Here is a 23,468-nt window from a genome sequence, read left to right as displayed (position 1 = left end):
AGTGAGGGTATAAATGGCTGTTCATCACACATGGCCTTATCAGTGAGGGTATAAATGGCTGTTGACCACACATGGCCTTATCAGTGAGGGTGTAAATGGCTGTTCATCACACATGGCCTTATCAGTGAGGGTGTAAATGGCTGTTCATCACACATGGCCTTATCAGTGAGGGTATAAATGGCTGTTCATCACACATGGCCTTATCAGTGAGGGTATAAATGGCTGTTCATCACACATGGCCTTATCAGTGAGGGTATAAATGGCTGTTCATCACACATGGCCTTATCAGTGAGGGTGTAAATGGCTGTTGACCACACATGGCCTTATCAGTGAGGGTATAAATGGCTGTTGACCACACATGGCCTTATCAGTGAGGGTATAAATGGCTGTTGACCACACATGGCCTTATCAGTGAGGGTATAAATGGCTGTTCATCACACATGGCCTTATCAGTGAGGGTATAAATGGCTGTTCATCACACATGGCCTTATCAGTGAGGGTGTAAATGGCTGTTGACCACACATGGCCTTATCAGTGAGGGTATAAATGGCTGTTCATCACACATGGCCTTATCAGTGAGGGTATAAATGGCTGTTCATCACACATGGCCTTATCAGTGAGGGTATAAATGGCTGTTCATCACACATGGCCTTATCAGTGAGGGTATAAATGGCTGTTCATCACACATGGCCTTATCAGTGAGGGTATAAATGGCTGTTGACCACACATGGCCTTATCAGTGAGGGTATAAATGGCTGTTCATCACACATGGCCTTATCAGTGAGGGTATAAATGGCTGTTGACCACACATGGCCTTATCAGTGAGGGTATAAATGGCTGTTCATCACACATGGCCTTATCAGTGAGGGTGTAAATGGCTGTTCATCACACATGGCCTTATCAGTGAGGGTGTAAATGGCTGTTCATCACACATGGCCTTATCAGTGAGGGTGTAAATGGCTGTTCATCACACATGGCCTTATCAGTGTGGGTATAAATGGCTGTTGAGCACAAACCCTTCGGTGTTAGCTTGTTTTTTTCAATGTGTGTACCATTACAAAGTCGTGAAGGTTTACATTTTCTAAAGAACCTCCAAATGAATATCTGTCTTTGTTTATTCCATTGTCCTTGTCATTCTCTTATAGACTGTCTCCACGGCCAGTGAGCTACGTAAACCCATATACTGGGTGGTGGCGGCCAAGGCTTTAGACTACGAACAGATGCTGCTGCTGATGGCTGGAGTTAAGTGGGACATTAGGGAGATAATGTCGCAGCACAACGTGTACGTTGATGTCCTGTTAAAGGTAATGTGGCATGTTTGACTGTTTTGAATATGTGTGGGTTTAATGAATGAAATGGTCAAGGGAATTGTTAGCCTGCGTGTGTGTGTGTGTGTGTGTGTGTGTGTGTGTGTGTGTGTGTGTGTGTGTGTGTGTGTGTGTGTGTGTGTGTGTGTGTGTGTGTGTGTGTGTGTGTGTGTGTGTGTGTGTGTGTGTGTGTGTGTGTGTGTGTGTGTGTGTGTGTGTGTGTGGAGGGTCTGTGTATTGCTGTAATTGATTGTTTTGTAAGGTTATGTCCGTTAATCATGTCATTGCTGATTTCTCTCTGTATATATTTTCTGCAATAGCCCTAAGGAGCTATAAACTCTACATATAGCATGCTGGAACATAGTGGTGGTGCCACACAGTCATGTCCAATCAGTCTATGTGGAGACCTGACTGAGGGCTTGACCTGAAAAAGAGGCCTGTCTCTGTACCAAGATAGATAAATATCATTATTTCTGAAACATTTATTTATATATATATATATATACACTGCTCAAAAAAATAAAGGGAACACTTAAACAACACAATGTAACTCCAACTCAATCACACTTCTGTGAAATCAAACTGTCCACTTAGGAAGCAAAACTGATTGACAATAAATGTCACATGCTGTTGTGCAAATGGAATTAGACAACAGGTGGAAATTATAGGCAATTAGCAAGACACCCCCAATAAAGGAGTGGTTCTGCAGGTTGTGACCACAGACCACTTCTCAGTTCCTATGCTTTCTGGCTGATGTTTTGGTCACTTTTGAATGCTGGTGGTGCTTTCACTCTAGTGGTAGCATGAGACGGAGTCTACAACCCACACTACTCAGGTAGTGCAGCTCATCCAGGATGGAACATCAATGCGAGCTGTGTCTGTCTGCGTAGTGTCCAGTGCATGGAGGCGCTACCAGGAGACAGGCCAGTACATCAGGAGACGTGGAGGAGGCCGCAGGAGGGCAACAACCCAGCAGCAGGACCGCTACCTCCGCCATTGTGCAAGGAGGAGCAGGAGGAGCAAATGACCTCTAGCAGGCCACAAATGTGCATGTGTTTTCTCAAACGGTCAGAAACAGACTCCATGAGGGTGGTATGAGGGCCCGACGTCCACAGGTGGGGGTTGTGCTGACAGCCCAACACCGTGCAGGGCGTTTGGCATTTGCCAGAGAACACCAAGATTGGCAATTTCGCCACTGGCGCCCTGTGCTCTTCACAGATGTTCACACTGAGCACGTGACAGAGTCTGGAGATGCCGTGGAGAACGTTCTGCTGCCTGCAACATCCTCCAGCATGACCGGTTTGGCGGTGGGTCAGTCATGGTGTGGAGTGGCATTTCTTTGGGGGGACCGCACAGCCCTCCATGTGCTTGCCAGAGGTAGCCTGACTGCCATTAGGTGCCGAAATGAGATCCTCAGACCCTTTGTGAGACCATATGCTGGTGCTGTTGGCCCTGGGTTCCTCCTAATGCAAGACAATGCTAGACCTCATGTGGCTGGAGTGTGTCAGCAGTTCCTGCAAGAGGAAGGCATTGATGCTATGGACTGGCCCGCCCGTTCCCCAGACCTGAATCCAATTGAGCACATCTGGGACATCATGTCTCGCTCCATCCACCAACGCCACGTGGCACCACAGACTGTCCAGGAGTTGGCGGATGCTTTAGTCCAGGTCTGGGAGGAGATCCCTCAGGAGACCATCCTCCACCTCATCAGGAGCATGCCCAGGCATTGTAGGGAGGTCATACATGCACGTGGAGGCCACACACACTACTGAGCCTCATTTTGACTTGTTTTAAGGACATTACATCAAAGTTGGATCAGCCTGTAGTGTAGTTTTCCTCTTTAATTTTGAGTGTGACTCCAAATCCAGACCTCCATGGGTTGATAAATTTGATTTCCATTGATAATTTTTGTGTGATTTTGTTGTCAGCACATTCAACTATGTAAAGTATTTAATAAGAATATTTCATTCATTCAGATCTAGGATGTTTATTTTAGTGTTCCCTTTATTTTTTTGAGCAGTGTATATGTATATATATACAGTAGGTTTGGACACCTACTAATTCAAGGGTTTTCTTTAATTTGACTATTTTCTGCATTGTAGAATAATAGTGAAGACATCAAAACTATGAAATAACATATATTGAATCATGAAGTAACCAAAAATGTGTTAAACAAATCAAAATATATTTTAGATTCTTTAAAGTAGCCACCCTTTGCCTTGATGACATCTTTGCACACTCTTGGCATTCTCTCAACCAGCTTTGCCTGGAATGCTTTTGCAACCGTCTTGAAGGAGTTCCCACATATACTGAGCACTTGTTGGCTGCTTTTCTTTCACTCTGCTGTCCAACTTATCCCAAACCATCTCAATTGGGTTGAGGACGGGTGATTGTGGAGGCCAGGTCATCTGATGCAGCACTCCATCACTCTCCTTCTTGGTCAAATAGCCCTTACACAGCCTGAAGGTGTGTTGGGTCATTGTGCTGTTGAAAAATAAATTATAGCCCCACTAAAGGCAAACCAGATGGCATGGCGTATCGCTGTAGAATGGTGTTGTAGCCATGCTGGTTAAGTGTGCCTTAAATTCTAAATAATTCACAGACAGTGTCACCAGCAAAACACCCCTACACTATCACACCTACTCTGCGTCTTACAAAGACAGCGGTTGGGTCCAAAAACCAAAGAACAGATTTCTTCTGGTCTAATGTCCATTGCATGTGTTTCTTAGACCCAGGCAAGTCTCTTCTTCTTATTGTTGTCCTTTTAGTAATGGTTTATTTCACAGAACAGCGCAAACTGTCTCCAACCAGAATAGAAAGAGAAGTGGGAAGCCCCGGTGCACAACTGAGCAAGAGGACAAGTACATTAGTGTCTAGTTTGAGAAACAGACACCTCAACTGGCAGCTTCATTAAATAGTGCCCACAAATCACCAGTCTCAACGTCAATAGTGAAGAGGCGACTCCAGGATGCTGGCCTTCTAGGCAGAGTTGCAAAGAAAAAGCCATATCTCAGACTGGCAAGTAAAGATAAAATATATATATATATATATGAGTTCCTCTGTTTAGTATAAACAGCTTCCCACAATATATATATCACACACTCTCTCTCTACCGTTTCAAAAGTTTTAGAGCACCTACTCATTAATTTTCTTTATTTCTACTATTTTCTATTTTTCTGTAGAATAATAGTGAAGACATCAAAACTATGAAATAACACACATTGAATCATATAGTCACCCCCAGAAATAAATATATTTTATATTTGAGATTCTTCAAATAGCCACCCTTTGCCTTGATGACAGCTTTATACAATCTTGGCATTCTCTCAACCAGCTTCATGAGGTAGTCACCTGGAATGCATTTCAATTAACAGCTGTGCCTAATTAAAGTTAATTTGTGGAATTTCTTTCCTTAATAATGCATTTGAGCCAATACGTTGTGTTGTGACAAGGTAGAGGGGTATACAGAAGATAGCCCTATTTGGTAAAAGACCAAGTCCATATTATGGCAAGAGAAATAAGTAAAGAGAAATGAGACATGAAGGTCAGTCCATACGGAACATTTCAATAACTTTTTGCGCTACGATGACACTGGCTCTCATGAGGACCACCACAGGAAAGGAAGACCCAGAGTTGCCTCTGCTGCAGAGGATAAGTTCATTAGATTTAGCTATCCAGCCGCGGAAATTGCAGCCAAAGTAAATGCTTCACAGAATTCAAGTAACAGACACACCTCAACATCAACTGTTCAGTGGAGACTGTGTGAATCAGGCCTTCATGGTCGAAGTGCTGCAAAGAAACCACTACTAAAGGAAACTAAGAAGAAGAAGAAACTTGCTTGGGCCAAGAAACACGAGCAATGGACATTAGACCAGTGGAAGTTTGTCCTTTGGTCTAGAGTCCAAATTGGAGATTTTTGTTTCCAACAGCCGTGTGAGACGCTGTGTGAGTGAACAGATTATCTCTGCATGTGTATTTCTCACCGTAAAGCATGGAGGAGGGGGTGTTATGGTGTGGGGGTGCTTTGCTGGTCACACTGAAGCACCTCCAAATCATCACCGATCCTCCACCAAATTTCACAGTGGGTACGAGACCTGGAGAGGCCAACAAGCCACAGTGTCTCACACCCACTGTGAAATTTGGTGGAGGATCGGTTATGATCTGGGGGGGTGCTTTAGCAAGGCTGGAATCGGGCAGATTTGTCTTTGTGAAGGACGCATGAATCAAGCCACGTACAAGGTTGTCCTGGAAGAAAACTTGCTTCCTTCTGCTCTGACAATGTTCCCAAACTCTGTTCCCCAATATATGTGTGTGTATATATATATATTTGCACAATTGGTATTCTCTCAACCAGCAATACTTGCAACCAGCAATACTTGCACAATTGGTGGCTGACTAAATACTACTACTACTAATACTAAATACTTTTTTGCCCCAGTGTGTGTGTGTGTGTGTGTGTGTGTGTGTGTGTGTACACATACATATACATACAGTGGGGCAAAAAAGTATTTAGTCAGCCACCAATTGTGCAAGTTCTCCCACTTAAAAAGATGAGAGAGGCCTGTCATTTTCCTCATAGGTACACTTCAACTATGACAGACAAAAAAAAATAAAATCCAGAAAATCACATTGTAGGTTATTTAATGAATTTATTTGCAAATTATGGTGGAAAATAAGTATTTGGTCAATAATAAAAGTTCATCTCAATAAATTGTTATATACAAGGGTAGCCTTCCACAAGCTTCCCACAATAAGTTGGGTGAATTTTCCCAATCCTCAGTTACACCAGCTAACTGGAAAGACCCATTTGCGACCAAGATTTAACTTCCTGACTGATATCTTGAGATATTGCTTAAAATATCCACATAATTTTCCTGTCTCAGGATGCCATCTATTTTGTGAAGTGCACCAGTCCCTCCTGCAGCAAAGCACCCCCACAACATGATTCTGCCACCCTCGTGCTTCACAGTTGGAATGGTGTTCTTCGGCTTGCAAGCCGCCTCCTTTTTCCTCCAAACATAACACTGGTCGTTTTGGCCAAACAATTCTATTTTTGTTTCATTAGACCAGAGGACATTTCTCCAAAAAGTACGATCTTTGCCCCCATGTGCAGTGACAAACCATAGTCTGGCTTTTTTATGGCTGTTTTGGAGCAGTGGCTTCTTCCATGCTGAGCGGCCTTTCAGGTTATGTCGATATAGGACTCGTTTCACTGTTGATATAGTTTCCTCCAGCATCTTCACAGGGCACCAAAGTACATTCATCTCTAGGAGGCAGAACACGTCTCCTTCCTGAGCGGTATGACGGCTGCGTGGTCCCATGGTGTTTATACTTGCATACTATTGTTTGTACAGATGAACGTGGTATCTTCGGGTGTTTGAAAATTGCTCCCAAGGATGAACCAGACTTGTGGAGGTCTACAATTTGTTTTCTGAGGTCTTGACTGGTTTCTTTAGATTTTCCCATGATGTCAAGCAAAGAGGCACTGAGTTTAAAGGTAGGCCTTGAAATACATCTACAGTTACACCTCCAATTGACTCAAATTATGTAAATTAGCCTATCATAAGCTTCTAAAGCCATGACATAATTTTCTGGAATTTTCCAAGGTGTTTAAAAGCACAGTCAACTTAGTGTATGTAAACTTCTGACCCACAGTGACACAGTGCATTATAAGTTAAATAATCTGTCTGTTAACAATTGTTGGAAAAATGACTTGTGTCTTGCACAAAGTAGATATCCTAACCGACTTGCCAAAACTATAGTTTGTTAACAAGAAATGGTTGAAAAACGAGTTTTAATGACTCCAACCGAAGTGTATCTAAACTTCAGACTTCAACTGTTGCAAGCAGTATACGGGCAGGTTGCCCATTTGGACAGCTGTATATCTGTACCAGATTATTTCATATTTAGTGATGTTCTCCTGGGTCCCACAGTAGAGTACCCACACAGCTATCTCTCTCCTTCTCCCTGTGAACATTTTAAATACACTGCAGGAAGAAAAATACCCCAAATTCTTTAGGAGTGTGTTTGGCGATTTATTCTGCAAGAAGGTTAAGACCAAGATGCTATGTGTCTTTTCAGATTGCCTATTGGAAATGTATTTGACGTGCGGGGAGGTCATTTTTTAAACACATTTTTCCTGTGACTCTGGGAAGCACAACGTCCTCGACAACTTTCCATCTCTTTCAACATGTCAAGATCTTTGTCTTAGGTTTCCTCCTCTTTTTCTCTTAGTCACTTTGAGAGGTCTTTCGATATAAATTATTTGCAAGCTAGTGTTTGAAAAATTCAAACAACGGAAAAGATTTGGGGAATGTAATGCAGATTGGGGAAGCTAAGTTTGAGGTTTGTTAAGGAAAGGTGAGCCTCTTCATCCCTTACTGTATCTATCTTCAGGCTTAAAGGTTTCTCTCAAATGAGTATCAATTGAGTTCATGCATTACGCTTATCCCATCATGCAATTTGCATGGAGACGCGTCCCATTGCGTGGCAGGATTAGCATGGAGCCGGAGCATATGGAGAGAAAGGGATCTAGTGTTGAGGAACAGATGGGTGTTTTACAGTAAAATTGTGATCGTGGCCCTTATTTGCGAGCCTGAAGCCAAGAAAATCCCTCAAATATGCATGTGCATGTCTGCCTGAGCAGCCATAGCTTTAAATCCTGAACCGTTCCGAGCAAACCACCTCACCGCCGCCAATTCTTGGGAGTTTTCACTCAGGCTCACCTTTCTGGATCCGTGGGTCGGCTGTCTGGAAGACGGCTCTTTGGAAGCATTATTAAGCCGCTCTAAGCCAATCTCATTTTGTTTAAGCCAAAAAGTGAGACGAAATAGTCTGCCTCATTGGCTTGATTTAAATGTGTTCGCCATGTCAAGGATCGCAGTAGACCTGAGTAAAAATAAAGGTGTGTGACAGATATTTCAACAAGATATTAGGGAGGAAAGCGTTAATATTTTTATTTCAAGAGAATAAGTGTCAGGTTCAAACGTCTGCTGGTCATCCAATATATTTCTGAGATAGACGTTGTTCAGTATGGGTTATGATTGACAGGTTATTGATACAGGGTTGTATTGTATAGGAGATGATGTTGTATCGTGTAGAATGTTGTGTTCATGAGTTTCTGTTGAATATTAGCGTCCAAAATTGGCTTATATTTGCATTCTATTGGCAATTGTTGCACAGGCACTGACATTGTCTCATTTACCAACCAGGTTATTCAAATGTGATGGCACAACATTTTTGTTTGAGAAGACATTTGACAATCATTCATTACTTTCAAGCTGTCAACATAATGAGGGAGAAAACGTCTTTTTAGGTTTATGACATGTAATTTGATTTATTCTTGGAAATTATGCCACTCAGATGCAATACCTTAGTGTGCACAACCTCTCTCCTGTACTCTGCATTTTGCTGGGTTTGGTTTAGGTGCACAGCAAATCAGTCACCCAAATTGAGAAGGCATCTGGCACAGTGAAGTGAATGAGGAAAATGTTTTGAAAGATTGCTGGCCTTTTTCTGACTTCCTAGTCTGTACGTTTGACTCGATAACAAACAAGGTGTAAGAACACAGTGATGTATGTAGGTTTTGGCGTGGGGAGAACATCGGAGCGATCCATCTTTGTCTAAAAATCATCTTGTCTCTTTTTGGGGTGAAATGAAAGAAAAGAGAAAAGGGCCTGGCCAGCTGAATCAACAAGTCCTGATGTCTCCGCTGCTCATGTTGGAATGGAGTGTGGCCGGCAGCCATCTTGTATGGCAAGAGTTGCTGGGACATCTGTGGGGCAGGGGGAGAATGTGAGGGCTGAAAGGTTACATGGATGTCTGCTCTGCTGTGTTAATGAGAACGCATGTCGACCAACGTTATTCACCAGCTCTGCAGTAGAATCTGTTGAACTGGCCCTTAGCTCATCCACACACAAAATACATTTCAGCCACACCCCACACCCATTGCTGACAGGTGTATACAATCGATCACACAGCCATGTAAATAGACAAACATTGGCAGTGGAATGGCCTTACTGAAGAGCTCAGTGACTTTTACCGTCATAGGATGCCACCTTTCAAACAAGTCTGTTCAAATGTTTGCCTTCTAGACCTGCCCTGGTCAAGTGTTGTTATTGTGAAGTGGAAACGTCTAGGAGCAACAACGGCTCAGCTGCGAAGTGGTAGGCCACACAAGCTCACAGAACGAGAGTGCTGAAGTGCGTAGTGCGTAAGAATCGTCTGTCCTCGTGTGCAACAGTCACTTCCGAGTTCCAAAACTGCCTCTGGAAACAACGTCAGCACAAGAACTGTTCGTTGGGAGCTTCATGAAATGGGTTTCCATGGTCGAGCAGCTGCACACAAGCATAACATCACCGGGCGCAATGCCAACCGTTGGCTGGAGTGGTGTAAAGCTCGCACATTTTGTAATCTGGAGCAGTGGAAACGCGTTCTCTGGCATGATGAATCACTCTTCAACATCTGGCAGTCTGACGGACAAATCTGTAAAGGTTGGTAGAGGAGGAATAATGGTCTGAGGCTGTTTTTCATGGTTCGGGCTAGGCCCCTTAGTTCCAGTGAAGCGAAATCTTATCACTGCAGCATACAATGACATTCTAGACGATTCTGTGCTTCCAACTTTGTGGCATCAGTTCGGGGAAGGCCCTTTCCTCTTTCAACATGACAATTCCCCCGTGTACAAAGTGAGGTCCATACAGAAATGGTTTGTTGAGACCGGTGTGGAAGAACTTGATTGGCCTGCAGAGTCCCGACCTCAACCCCATCGAACACCTTTGGGATGAATAAGAACGCCGACTGCGAGCTAGGCCTAATCGCCCAACATCAGTGCCCAACCTCATTAATGCTCTTGTGGCTGAATGGAGTCCCCCGCAGCAGTGTTCCAACATCTAGTGGAAAACCTTCTCAGAAGAGTGGAGGCTGTTATGGCACCAAGGGGGGGACCAACTCAATATTAATTCCCAGGATTTTGGAATGAGATGTAGTGTACCTCTGCTGAATTAATTTGTAGAGCTAACATGACCCTTTGGGGATTTTGCGAAGTCTTGAAACCTCCAATAATGTATTTATAAAATATGTATCACTGGACTAAAAACATGAATAAAAAAACTAACCAATGTTATGTGTTTTTGTTCCTCAGGAGTTTGAAGAGTTTAACAAGAGGCTGGGTGATGTGTCCAGACACGTCCGGGTCCCTCTGCCTGTGTCTAATGTCCTGTGGGAACACTGCATCCGTCTGGCCAACAGGACGCTGGTGGAAGGGTGAATTGTTTACTTGCATATACAAAATACTTGGGCTGATTTTGTAGTTAAAAATATGAATGTTTCAGCAGATAGCATTGGAGAGGTGAGTAGGCTTCATTTACATTTACATTTAAGTCATTTAGCAGATGCTCTTATCCAGAGCGACTTACAAATTGGTGCATTCACCTTATGACATCCAGTGGAACAGCCACTTTACAATAGTGCATTTAAATCTTTTAAGGGGAGGGGGGGTGAGAAGGATTACTTTATCCTATCCTAGGTATTCCTTGAAGAGGTGGGGTTTCAGGTGTCTCCGGAAGGTGGTGATTGACTCCGCTGTCCTGGCGTCGTGAGGGAGTTTGTTCCACCATTGGGGGGCCAGAGCAGCGAACAGTTTTGACTGGGCTGAGCGGGAACTGTACTTCCTCAGTGGTAGGGAGGCGAGCAGGCCAGAGGTGGATGAACGCAGTGCCCTTGTTTGGGTGTAGGGCCTGATCAGAGCCTGGAGGTACTGAGGTGCCGTTCCCCTCACAGCTCCGTAGGCAAGCACCATGGTCTTGTAGCGGATGCGAGCTTCAACTGGAAGCCAGTGGAGAGAGCGGAGGAGCGGGGTGACGTGAGAGAACTTGGGAAGGTTGAACACCAGACGGGCTGCGGCGTTCTGGATGAGTTGTAGGGGTTTAATGGCACAGGCAGGGAGCCCAGCCAACAGCGAGTTGCAGTAATCCAGACGGGAGATGACAAGTGCCTGGATTAGGACCTGCGCCGCTTCCTGTGTGAGGCAGGGTCGTACTCTGCGGATGTTGTAGAGCATGAACCTACAGGAACGGGCCAGATAGAGAAACAAATCCTACCTGCTTACTTTGATTTACAAAATACTTTTATTGGTTTCTATACGTTTTTCAGCAAATATATTGCAACATTCATTGAGGGGCTGAGTGGTGCCTTATCGTTCATTGAGGGGCTGAGTGGTGCCTTTTCGTTCATTGAGGGGCTGGGTGGTGCCTTATCGTTCATTGAGGGGCTGAGTGGTGCCTTATCGTTCATTGAGGGGCTGGGTGGTGCCTTATCGTTCATTGAGGGGCTGAGTGGTGCCTTATCGTTCATTGAGGGGCTGAGTGGTGCCTTATCGTTCATTGAGGGGCTGAGTGGTGCCTTATCGTTCATTGAGGGGCTGGGTGGTGCCTTATCGTTCATTGAGGGGCTGGGTGGTGCCTTATCGTTCATTGAGGGGCTGGGTGGTGCCTTATCGTTCATTGAGGGGCTGGGTGGTGCCTTATCGTTCATTGAGGGGCTGGGTGGTGCCTTATCGTTCATTGAGGGGCTGGGTGGTGCCTCATCGTTCATTGAGGGGCTGGGTGGTGCCTTATCGTTCATTGAGGGGCTGGGTGGTGCCTTATCGTTCATTGAGGGGCTGAGTGGTGCCTCATCGTTCATTGAGGGGCTGGGTGGTGCCTTATCGTTCATTGAGGGGCTGGGTGGTGCCTTATCGTTCATTGAGGGGCTGGGTGGTGCCTTTTCGTTCATTGAGGGGCTGGGTGGTGCCTTATCGTTCATTGAGGGGCTGGGTGGGTGCCTTTTCGTTCATTGAGGGGCTGGGTGGTTGCCTTTTCGTTCATTGAGGGGCTGAGTGGTGCCTCATCGTTCATTGAGGGGCTGAGAGGTGCCTTATCATTCATATTATTCCCGTAAAGTTGTCAATATGGCTCTCTGTATCCATATATAGTTTACGTGATAGTGTATTTTAAAAGTAAAAACTTTATTAGACTTTTTTATTTTATTGTAATTTTTTATGAGCAGCATAAAGCTGCTGACTAGTTGTAATGCCAGCAAATATCTTATGATAAGCACGGCACTAAAAATAAAATGTATGAACACAAACCTACTGCTCATTCAATGATGTGGTTATAGTGTTAGTTCATCACTCAGGGACATGCTAATATGCACCTGTGGATTTACTGCCGGTGGATTGGAGAGGTGTGGAAATTTTTGCTTCCTCGTTCATCTCTTATTTTGACGTCTTTTGCCTTTTTGGTTGGCCCTGTTCTCTCCTCCTGGGGTACACTCGTAAATATGAGCCCTGTTCGCGTGTCATATGCCAAATACCTCAGGTGAGTTATTAAATAAGGCAGGCTTGGAGCCCCTGTCCTCTCCTGCAGTAAGGCACGACCACGAGCTGCTTTTCTCTTCTTTACTCCCCCTCCTCTTTTTCTTCTCGGGCGTTGAACATCCTCTTGTTGAAACATCTGCTTGTCATAAATAAACACAAAACTAAATGTTTGAGTGCCGCAAAGAAACACGCAGATTGCCTTCTAGATAAGCACGGGAGAATTGAGCGTTCCTAGCTTTTCTCCAGCTTTCTCTCATTCTCCTGAGACAACTCCTGTCATCCTTTCCATATGGTAGCAACAAGCTGACTCTTTGTGCCTCCTCCTCCCCAACACTCCATCCCAGGACTGTTATATGTTCTGTTATAGAGACCCCACAGGGAACATGTCTGACACAAGGCTGGCCTGAGTCCCCTCTAAACACTTGACACATTCTAAATGGCTCCCATAACAACCATCTCCCTTGCAAGTCAGTCAAAGGTTTGGGGCCTGAAAGGAACTAATGCATTTTTTCCTGAAATCAGCACTTGTACCCGCTTTCTCTGTCCAATGTGTTATTTATGTTGTGTGTGCGTGACCATGCGTGTGTGCAAGCATGTGTGAAGTAGTTGTACTGGTAGGCAGGGTTTTATACGGCCAGGTGAGACATCCTCTTTAGGCCAGAGACACATGGCATTAATGGGGGTGATGTGGGGAAATAAAAAGATGTCATAACGTCTCTGACCATCTTGTGATGAAGTGGGAAAAAGACGAGGGACAAGCACAGCCTCCTATGAGAGTGTTTCATAGTGGGGGACTGGTAGGGAACTGGGTAGTGTGTTTTTTGCATCCATGTTGATTGTGCTGAGCTGGACTGTAAGGCAGCCCAATTCTGATCTTTTTGACAGTAGTTGTTTTTTTTGACCAATCACATCAGATCTTTTCACATCAGAACTTTTTCAGTGCACATCTGATTAGACTAAAGACCAATTAGTGAAAAAAAAGATAAGAATTGGGCTGCATGTGTAAACACAGCCTGCGTTTGGAAGTTTAGAGTTGAGAAGGCCAGGGCTAGGGTTAGTTAGGGTTTTAACTAAATCCAGAGCTAGGGTTAGTTAGGGTTTTAACTAAATCCAGAGCTAGGGTTAGTTAGGGTTTTAACTAAATCCAGAGCTAGGGTTAGTTAGGGTTTTAACTAAATCCAGAGCTAGGGTTAGTTAGGGTTTTAAGTTCTAAATCCAGGGCTAGGGTTAGTTAGGGTTTTACGTTCAAAATTCAGGGCTAGGGTTAGTTAGGGTTTTAAGTTCTAAACCCGGGGCTAGGGTTAGTTATGGTTTTAAGTTCTAAACCCAGAGCTAGGGTTAGTTAGGGTTTAATGTTCTAAGGCTAGGGTTAGTTAGGGTTTAATGTTCTAAGGCTAGGGTTAGTTAGGGTTTAATGTTCTACGGCTAGGGTTAGTTGGGGTTTAATGTTCTAAGGCTAGGGTTAGTTAGGGTTTAATGTTCTAAGGCTAGGGTTAGTTAGGGTTTTACGTTTTATGTCCAGGGCAGGTGTTAGTCAGGTTTTGAAAAGGAATCACAGTACAGGAAAGCCAGGGTTATGGTTTTGGGAAAGATGCCCAATGGTGTACAACTAACATGTAATGAACTGTACAGGGTCCTCTTCATTCTCTGCTTGACACATCATCATAGACATGGCCTGTGTATCAGTATTAGACCTGTGGAGTTCCTTCACACATTATCATAGACATGGCCTGTGTATCAGTATTAGACCTGTGGAGTTCCTTCACACATTATCATAGACATGGCCGGTGTATCAGTATTAGACCTGTGGAGTTCCTTCACACATCATCATAGACATGGCCTGTGTATCAGTATTAGACCTGTGGAGTTCCTTCACACATTATCATAGACATGGCCTGTGTATCAGTATTAGACCTGTGGAGTTCCTTCACACATTATCATAGACATGGCCGGTGTATCAGTATTAGACCTGTGGAGTTCCTTCACACATCATCATAGACATGGCCTGTGTATCAGTATTAGACCTGTGGAGTTCCTTCACACATCATCATAGACATGGCCTGTGTATCAGTATTAGACCTGTGGAGTTCCTTCACACATCATCATAGACATGGCCTGTGTATCAGTATTAGACCTGTGGAGTTCCATCACACATTATCATAGACATGGCCGGTGTATCAGTATTAGACCTGTGGAATTCCTTCACACATTATAATAGACATGGCCCGTGTATCAGTATTAGACCTGTGGAGTTCCTTCACACATCGTCATAGACATGGCCTGTGTATCAGTATTAGACCTGTGGAATTCCTTCACACATTATAATAGACATGGCCTGTGTATCAGTATTAGACCTGTGGAGTTCCTTCACACATTATCATAGACATGGCCTGTGTATCAGTATTAGACCTGTGGAGTTCCTTCACACATTATCATAGACATGGCCTGTGTATCAGTATTAGACCTGTGGAGTTCCTTCACACATCGTCATAGACATGGCCTGTGTATCAGTATTAGACCTGTGGAGTTCCTTCACACATTGTCATAGACATGGCCTGTGTATCAGTATTAGACCTGTGGAGTTCCTTCACACATCGTCATAGACATGGCCTGTGTATCAGTATTAGACCTGTGGAGTTCCTTCACACATCGTCATAGACATGGCCTGTGTATCAGTATGAGACCTGTGGAGTTCCTTCACACATTATCATAGACATGGCCTGTGTATCAGTATTAGACCTGTGGAGTTCCTTCACACATCGTCATAGACATGGCCTGTGTATCAGTATTAGACCTGTGGAGTTCCTTCACACATTATCATAGACATGGCCTGTGTATCAGTATTAGACCTGTGGAGTTCCTTCACACATTGTCATAGACATGGCCTGTGTATCAGTATTAGACCTGTGGAGTTCCTTCACACATCGTCATAGACATGGCCTGTGTATCAGTATTAGACCTGTGGAGTTCCTTCACACATCGTCATAGACATGGCTGGTGTATCAGTATTAGACCTGTGGAATTCCTTCACACATTATAATAGACATGGCCGGTGTATCAGTATGAGACCTGTGGAGTTCCTTCACACATTATAATAGACATGGCCTGTGTATCAGTGTTAGACCTGTGGAGTTCCTTCACACATCGTCATAGACATGGCCTGTGTATCAGTATTAGACCTGTGGAGTTCCTTCACACATTATCATAGACATGGCCTGTGTATCAGTATTAGACCTGTGGAGTTCCTTCAAACATTATCGTAGACATGGCAGGGGGATCAGTATTAGACCTGTGGAGTTCCTTCACACATTATCATAGACATGGCCTGTGTATCAGTATTAGACCTGTGGAATTCCTTCACACATCGTCATAGACATGGCCTGTGTATCAGTATTAGACCTGTGGAGTTCCTTCACACATTATCGTAGACATGGCCGGGGGATCAGTATTAGTCCTGTGGAGTTCCTTCACACATCGTCATAGACATGGCCGGTGTATCAGTATTAGACCTGTGGAGTTCCTTCACACATTATCATAGACATGGCCGGTGTATCACTATTAGACCTGTGGAGTTCCTTCACACATTATCATAGACATGGCCTGTGTATCAGTATTCGACCTGTGGAGTTCCTTCACACATCATCATAGACATGGCCTGTGTATCAGTATTAGACCTGTGGAGTTCCTTCACACATTATCATAGACATGGCCTGTGTATCAGTATGAGACCTGTGGAGTTCCTTCACACATTATCATAGACATGGCCGGTGTATCAGTATTAGACCTGTGGAGTTCCTTCACACATTATCATAGACATGGCCTGTGTATCAGTATTAGACCTGTGGAGTTCCTTCACACATCGTCATAGACATGGCCTGTGTATCAGTATTAGACCTGTGGAGTTCCTTCACACATCATCATAGACATGGCTGGTGTATCAGTATTAGACCTGTGGAGTTCCTTCACACATCATCATAGACATGGCCTGTGTATCAGTATTAGACCTGTGGAGTTCCTTCACACATCGTCATAGACATGGCCTGTGTATCAGTATTAGACCTGTGGAGTTCCTTCACACATCATCATAGACATGGCCTGTGTATCAGTATTAGACTTGTGGAGTTCCTTCACACATTATCATAGACATGGCCTGTGTATCAGTATTAGACTTGTGGAGTTCCTTCACACATCGTCATAGACATGGCCTGTGTATCAGTATTAGACCTGTGGAGTTCCTTCACAGGGAGACATGAGGAGAGGTCTCTCTGGTAGTATGTCTCTTTCCCAGAAAGCATTTACGCCCTCTGTCAAGACCAGAGCAAACATGGATGTCAGCAGCACATCTGATGGATGTGGTTCTGCTACACACACTTCCACTCTCAAATCCAGACCCCCACACACTGCGAAGATAAAGTTTGTAAGGTATATGAATATAAAAATGTTACTTGTTGACCTTTTTTTGGACTAAAACTGAGAACCCTTGAACTGTCTGTGACAAAATATGCTTTGAAGAAAACTGAGCAGAATTAAGATTGAACCCTTTTGGCTTATTTGCTCTCTGTCGATATCAGATTTTCTGTTTGACCTTTTAGTTCTTCGTTCATGTGCCTTGGGCACTTAGAATACAAATCCCATGTTTTTAGATCGTTGCTCTGGATTCTGAACTTCTGTCAACAAATACTAAACGAATTCTGAACTACTGTCCGACAGAAATAATACAGGAGTCATCAAAGTCAACTTCTCTCCTGTTCTGTCCTGTAGCTATGGTAACGTGAAGAAGTGCAGTAATGAAGGGCGGGCCCTGATGCAGCTGGACTTCCAGCAGTTCCTGATGAAGCTTGAAAAGCTGACGGACATGAGGCCCATCCCTGACAAGGACTTTGTGGAGACCTACATCAAAGCCTACTACCTGACTGAGAATGACATGGAGCAGTTCATCAAGAACCACAGGGTGAGGAACAGTATAATGATAATTATTCACTCAGTCTGTTCAATGTGCTAATGTGATTTCTACTGGGGTAGCTCAACCTGTTTACCAGCAATGTGTAGCACAAATCTTATGATGTGCTTGCCTATGGCATCGCTGGTATCCAAAACGTGTGCAGTGAAAAGTTGTTACAATAGGCAGACTCTTTCTCCTCAGTCATGTGAAGCAAGCTGTGAGGTAAAACTAAATGCTGTCTGGGACTAAATGCTGTCTGGGACTAAATGCTGTCTGGCCATAATGTGTGTCCGTCTGTCTGTCCCACCAGGAGTACTCCATGAAGCAGCTGGCCAACCTGGTGAACGTGTGTCTGGGCTCTCACATCAACAAGAAGGCCCGGCAGAAACTCCTGGCGGCTATCGACGACATCGACAGACCAAAGAGATAGACAGACAGACGTGGTTATTGTATTTAAGGTGGCTCCTAAACCTGTGGCGGTTTTAGAATGCCCTAGGGTTGTGCAATCCCAGTAACTTTCCCAAAATACCCAGGGTTTTCAGAAATCATCTTTGGACGATTGCCGATATATCTTTATTAGTCCTGATTTTAGGAATCTTCCTAATGGATTTCTGGAAAACCTGGGAATTTTTAAAACGTTACTAGAATTTTGCAACCCTAGAATGCTCAAAAACCCACCCGGAACAGAAAAGAAGCAATGAAACAAGAACTTCTGCTAACAAACACGCTCATACAGGAATGTTACAGTTATTTGACACTTAGTCAGAACATATATGCTACTCTTGTATATGTCCCTCATTTTGATGTCCTATATGCTTACAGTTCCGCTGCATTTTCTAGGTTTCCACGGAGATGCTCCGTTTTCCTGTTCATCGTGAATACAGTATACATGTATATGAGGAAGGAATCTTGTTTTTACGATAAATGACTTGAAATGCTGAATGATACTCCATGACGTCTGAATCGACTGGCAGACAGTTATCTTTTTCTCCTACTGTATGTCTATAGCATAATGTAGTTCTTTCTGCCCGTCTGTAAACCGCTCAGGAGCAACGCCGGCCCTGGAGGAAAAACTGAATCATTTAATATTTTCTTTTTGACTTGTATCATTATTAAGCGACTGAAATAGCGCTGAGTTGAGAAAACGTTCCATTTTCCATTTAAATCCAGGAAAAGTTCATTTTTCCTGGTATCACATGTATGCAGAAACACAGTTTGTGAAAAAGCATGGGATGTTTGCTGAAATAGTTTCCTTTAGGGTTACGCCTATGGAGACATCCAGTCTCTAGTGCCCTTCAAGTATCCATTAATGAGGATGACGGCACTATGTTTGTTCTGTTGTTCCAGTAGTGTAGGGTGAACGCGCCATAGACACTGATCTAGGGTCAGTTTTGCATCTCCACCACTAATGGTAAAGGTAGGATTGGGGGGAGGGGAAGCTGATCCTAGAGCTGTACCTAAGGGAACCTTGGAGCTTGTTCGTCCAGGACTATAACTACCTGTGCTTTGTTACGTCCATAAATGATTTATCCTGATCTAATGTTGATTCTGAACATATTGAATGGTTAGTTATAGATGATGCACTAGGTCTAATGTGGGTTTAGATGATATCTTGCACGTCCTGCACTCGTTTCTTTCCAAGTCATATATGTAAAAGGGCTTTTATTGTCCAAACAAACAGTGTCCATCATTGTGACTGTATCTGTAAAAATATAAGTTTTTGATATCGCAACTGATTCCATTATGTTTCCATGCATAACTATCCCAAAATAATGCTGTAAATGTTAATGTGTAAAATGGCGTTTTTATTTATTGTCAATTTGGATTCAGGATGATTTCTATATGATAAGTACTGGAAGTGTTCTATCATCTGTTTGCTGGCGGTACCCTGTATCTTGTTGTCAACTGTAAAAGAATATTTAAAAAGACACAATTAGACTACATATTATAAAACTCCATGGCACTATTATGAAAATAAATCGTTAAATGTTGGCGCTGTAGACTAAAGTAAGATGATTATACAGTAACACAATAAACACACTAACATTTAAACCCAGCCTTGCTCACTTTGTCTGACTCCATGGATGGATACAGTGCTGTGAAAATAAGTATTTGCTCCCTTTTTGATGTGATCTGTTTTTGCATATTTTTGACCCTGAATGTGATCAGATCTTAAACCTAATATTAGATAAAGGAAATCTGAGTGAACAAATAACCCATCAAATATATACTTATTTTATTTATTTAACAAACCACGTTATGCAACACCCAATGCCCCTGTGTGAAAAAGTAATTGCCCCCTTACATGCAATAGCTGGTTGTGCCACCTTTAGCTGCAATGACCATTGGGCTCCTGAGTAGTGCAGCGGTCTAAGGCACTGCATCTCAGTACTAGAGACACCCTGGTTCGAATCCAGGCTGTATCACAACCGGCTGTGATTGGGAGTCCCATAGGGCAGCGCACAATTGGCCCAGCGTCGGCCATGTTTGGCCGGGGTAGGCCGTCATTGTAAATAAGAATTTGTTCTTAACTGACTTGCCTAGTTAAATAAAGGTTAAAAATATATATATTCAAAATGACTGTAACCTAAAGCTTCCTGTAGTTGTTGGTCAGTATCTCACATCTCTGTACATCAATTTTTCCTCACTCTTCCATGCAGAACTGCTTTAACTCAGTCACATTTGTGGGTTTTCGAGCATAAACTGCTCATTTAAGGTCCTGCCACAACATCTCATGGGGTTTAGGTCTGGACTTTGACTAGGCCATTCCAGAACTTTACATTTGTTGCTTTTCAGCCATTCTGCTGTAGACTTCCTTGTGTGTATTGGATCATTGTCTTGCTGCATGACACAGCTGTTCTGCAGCTCGCGGATGGATGGCCTGACATTCTCCTGTAGAATGTCCTGATGCAGCAAAGCACCCCCAAAACGTCACACTATCATCACCATTCTTGCTGTGGAATGCAGTGTTTGGTTTTTGCCAGACATAACGGGACCCATGTTGTCCAAAAAGTTGACTCAAAAGCACCTGGAAGGACCTGGATGATCACCGAGACTCCTGGAATACGCTTCTATGGACAGACAAATCAAAATGTTTACAACTGCATTCCACAATAAGAACCTCATACAAACAGTCAAGCATGGTGGTAGTAGTGTGACAGTTTGTGGAGGCTTTGCTGCCTCAGGACCTGGATGACTTGCCATCATTGAAGAAGCCATGAATTCTGCACTATATCAGAGAATTCTGGCCATCCAGCCATGAGCTGAGCTTCAATCGCCTGGCTATGTGGTGTAGCTGGCTGGCTGGTCATCTGACTAACCTGGCTCCACTTCACACACAGAGACCCTCTGGTCTGGCCCAGGCCTTCAGTGTGGGTGTTAATGCTGGACTAACACTGGCCCTGGTCTGGTCCAGGACTTCAGTATGGGTGTTAGAGCTGGACTAACACTGGCCCTGGTCTGGTCCAGGACTTCAGTGTGGGTGTTAGAGCTGGACTAACACTGGCCCTGGTCTGGTCCAGGACTTCAGTATGGGCGTTAGAGCTGGACTAACACTGGCCCTGGTCTGGTCCAGGACTTCAGTATGGGTGTTAGAGCTGGACTAACACTGGCCCTGGTCTGGTCCAGGACTTCAGTATGGGTGTTAGAGCTGGACTAACACTGCCCCTGGTCTGGTCCAGGACTTCAGTGTGGGCGTTAGAGCTGGACTAACACTGCCCCTGGTCTGGTCCAGGACTTCAGTGTGGGCGTTAGAGCTGGACTAACACTGGCCCTGGTCTGGTCCAGGACTTCAGTGTGGGTGTTAGAGCTGGACTAACACTGGCCCTGGTCTGGTCCAGGACTTCAGTATGGGTGTTAGAGCTGGACTAACACTGCCCCTGGTCTGGTCCAGGACTTCAGTATGGGTGTTAGAGCTGGACTAACACTGGCCCTGGTCTGGTCCAGGACTTCAGTATGGGTGTTAGAGCTGGACTAACACTGCCCCTGGTCTGGTCCAGGACTTCAGTATGGGTGTTAGAGCTGGACTAACACTGGCCCTGGTCTGGTCCAGGACTTCAGTGTGGGTGTTAATCTGGACTAACACTGGCCCTGGTCTGGTCCAGGACTTCAGTATGGGTGTTAGAGCTGGACTAACACTGCCCCTGGTCTGGTCCAGGACTTCAGTGTGGGTGTTAGAGCTGGACTAACACTGCCCCTGGTCTGGTCCAGGACTTCAGTATGGGTGTTAGAGTTGGACTAACACTGGCCCTGGTCTGGTCCAGGACTTCAGTATGGGTGTTAGAGCTGGACTAACACTGCCCCTGGTCTGGTCCAGGACTTCAGTATGGGTGTTAATCTGGACTAACACTGGCCCTGGTCTGGTCCAGGACTTCAGTATGGGTGTTAGAGCTGGACTAACACTGCCCCTGGTCTGGTCCAGGACTTCAGTGTGGGCGTTAGAGCTGGACTAACACTGGCCCTGGTCTGGTCCAGGACTTCAGTGTGGGTGTTAGAGCTGGACTAACACTGGCCCTGGTCTGGTCCAGGACTTCAGTATGGGTGTTAGAGCTGGACTAACACTGGCCCTGGTCTGGTCCAGGACTTCAGTGTGGGTGTTAGAGCTGGACTAACACTGGCCCTGGTCTGGTCCAGGACTTCAGTATGGGTGTTAGAGCTGGACTAACACTGGCCCTGGGGTTCTATCACAATGCTAGGAAATTACAGAAGTGGGGGATCCTTGAGAAAATGTGAAAGAGTAGGGTAGAGAGAAAGTTGGTCATGAAGGTGACATTTTGTAAAGATCTCTTATATAAAACACTTTCAATGACACTTTCTGTGTATATGTGGTCTCTCTAACCCTCCTTATGAGGTCAAATATGGGGTCTAGTTCAATATTAGCCTTCATTTATGCATGTATCTCTTTTACAGTGTGTCTACAATACTTAACTGGGTGGCACCAGGGGACATTGTAGCTTCATTAATGAGCCTTTCCTCCTGCTGTCCTAGACCCTTCACCTCCCTGTTTGAGATGTACAGGACTATCTGTATGAGATGAGTCATAAGTGGGTTGGGACCCATGACCTTTTATTGACTTGGTGGGGGGGGGGGCTCGTGCACATCGCTGTGTGTACCTCCATGTGTGCATGAGGTCATGCGTGTGTGTGAACATGCTTGCACCTTTGTGTGTTTGTGTACCTCAGCGTATGTGACAGAGCACATTAAGTTCTCCATGTTACTGCAGCACTGATCAATGACATTAAACCCTGCTTTGGCGTCAAAGACTGGACATGCTGACTCACCACCAGGGCCGGCTCAAACTCAGTTGGGGTCTCAGCTTACTTTTGAGAGGTAGAATAGTAGAACACACAAGTTGCAAGTTTGAAACTGCATCAGCTGTTTTTCTTGTTATGTCAGTCACTCAATTAGCCATGTCAGCTAACAATTTTTAGATTGGCATGTTAATCCAGCCAGGGGGCCCACGTTGATTTTGTTAGTCCCTCTCACTCACATATTAACATGGCATAAGTGTAGAATTTTAAGAAATTAAGTTTAAAACTGCAAAAATGTCTCACACCAAATCTTGATTAGGGCCCCCAACCAAATCACTCTTAGGGCACCCAAAAGGCTAGAGCCAGCCCTGCTCACCACAGCTACTGTGGCCTCAAAAAAATACACATTCTATTGTGTTGTGTACACACGATCACTTACACCTTGTAAACAACCTGTACAAACACCGATAAACAGATGTGCCTGCACACCCAAGCATGACGTGGAACAACTCCAATTCAAACCTAAATAGCCAGATGCAGCATGAATCCACAAACATTGTCAGAGACTGAAATATTGTTTCAGCTCCATCAACATGGTCATTCTGGTCCATTAGATA

General features: G+C 44.4%; 1 protein-coding gene and 1 long non-coding RNA gene across 9 annotated transcripts in view; one reads left to right on the top strand and one right to left on the bottom strand.

The window, feature by feature from the left end:
• LOC118372792 (syndetin-like) overlaps positions 1–19,658 on the top strand; it is a 260,402-nt gene extending 240,744 nt beyond the window's left edge. Inside the window, exons 25-28 of the mRNA XM_052469962.1 lie at positions 1,146–1,304; positions 10,447–10,568; positions 17,422–17,611; positions 17,913–19,658. Coding sequence (XP_052325922.1) covers positions 1,146–1,304; positions 10,447–10,568; positions 17,422–17,611; positions 17,913–18,032 — 591 coding nt within the window. The 3' untranslated portion in view covers positions 18,033–19,658. The remainder of the gene's footprint in view (positions 1–1,145; positions 1,305–10,446; positions 10,569–17,421; positions 17,612–17,912) is intronic.
• On the bottom strand, positions 12,222–16,901 carry LOC127909287 (uncharacterized). 8 transcript variants are annotated; one of them, XR_008070615.1, is made up of 8 exons: positions 16,500–16,901; positions 16,280–16,334; positions 15,675–15,894; positions 15,345–15,619; positions 15,180–15,289; positions 14,905–15,069; positions 14,630–14,794; positions 12,222–14,574 (listed from the first exon to the last, which is right to left on the bottom strand). It is a non-coding gene; the product is annotated as an uncharacterized LOC127909287 (long non-coding RNA). The 8 variants fall into 8 exon arrangements; XR_008070609.1 differs by lacking the exons at positions 12,222–14,574; positions 16,280–16,334 and having other exon boundaries at positions 14,674–14,794; positions 16,390–16,554; positions 16,610–16,901; XR_008070610.1 differs by lacking the exon at positions 12,222–14,574 and having other exon boundaries at positions 14,674–14,794; positions 15,675–15,839; positions 16,280–16,499; positions 16,610–16,901.
• Positions 19,659–23,468: the final 3,810 nt, after the last annotated feature.

The sequence above is a fragment of the Oncorhynchus keta genome, chromosome 19, assembly GCF_023373465.1.
Source record: "Oncorhynchus keta strain PuntledgeMale-10-30-2019 chromosome 19, Oket_V2, whole genome shotgun sequence".
Classification (NCBI taxonomy): Eukaryota; Metazoa; Chordata; class Actinopteri; order Salmoniformes; family Salmonidae; genus Oncorhynchus; species Oncorhynchus keta.
This window is presented reverse-complemented; position numbering and strand designations above follow the sequence as displayed.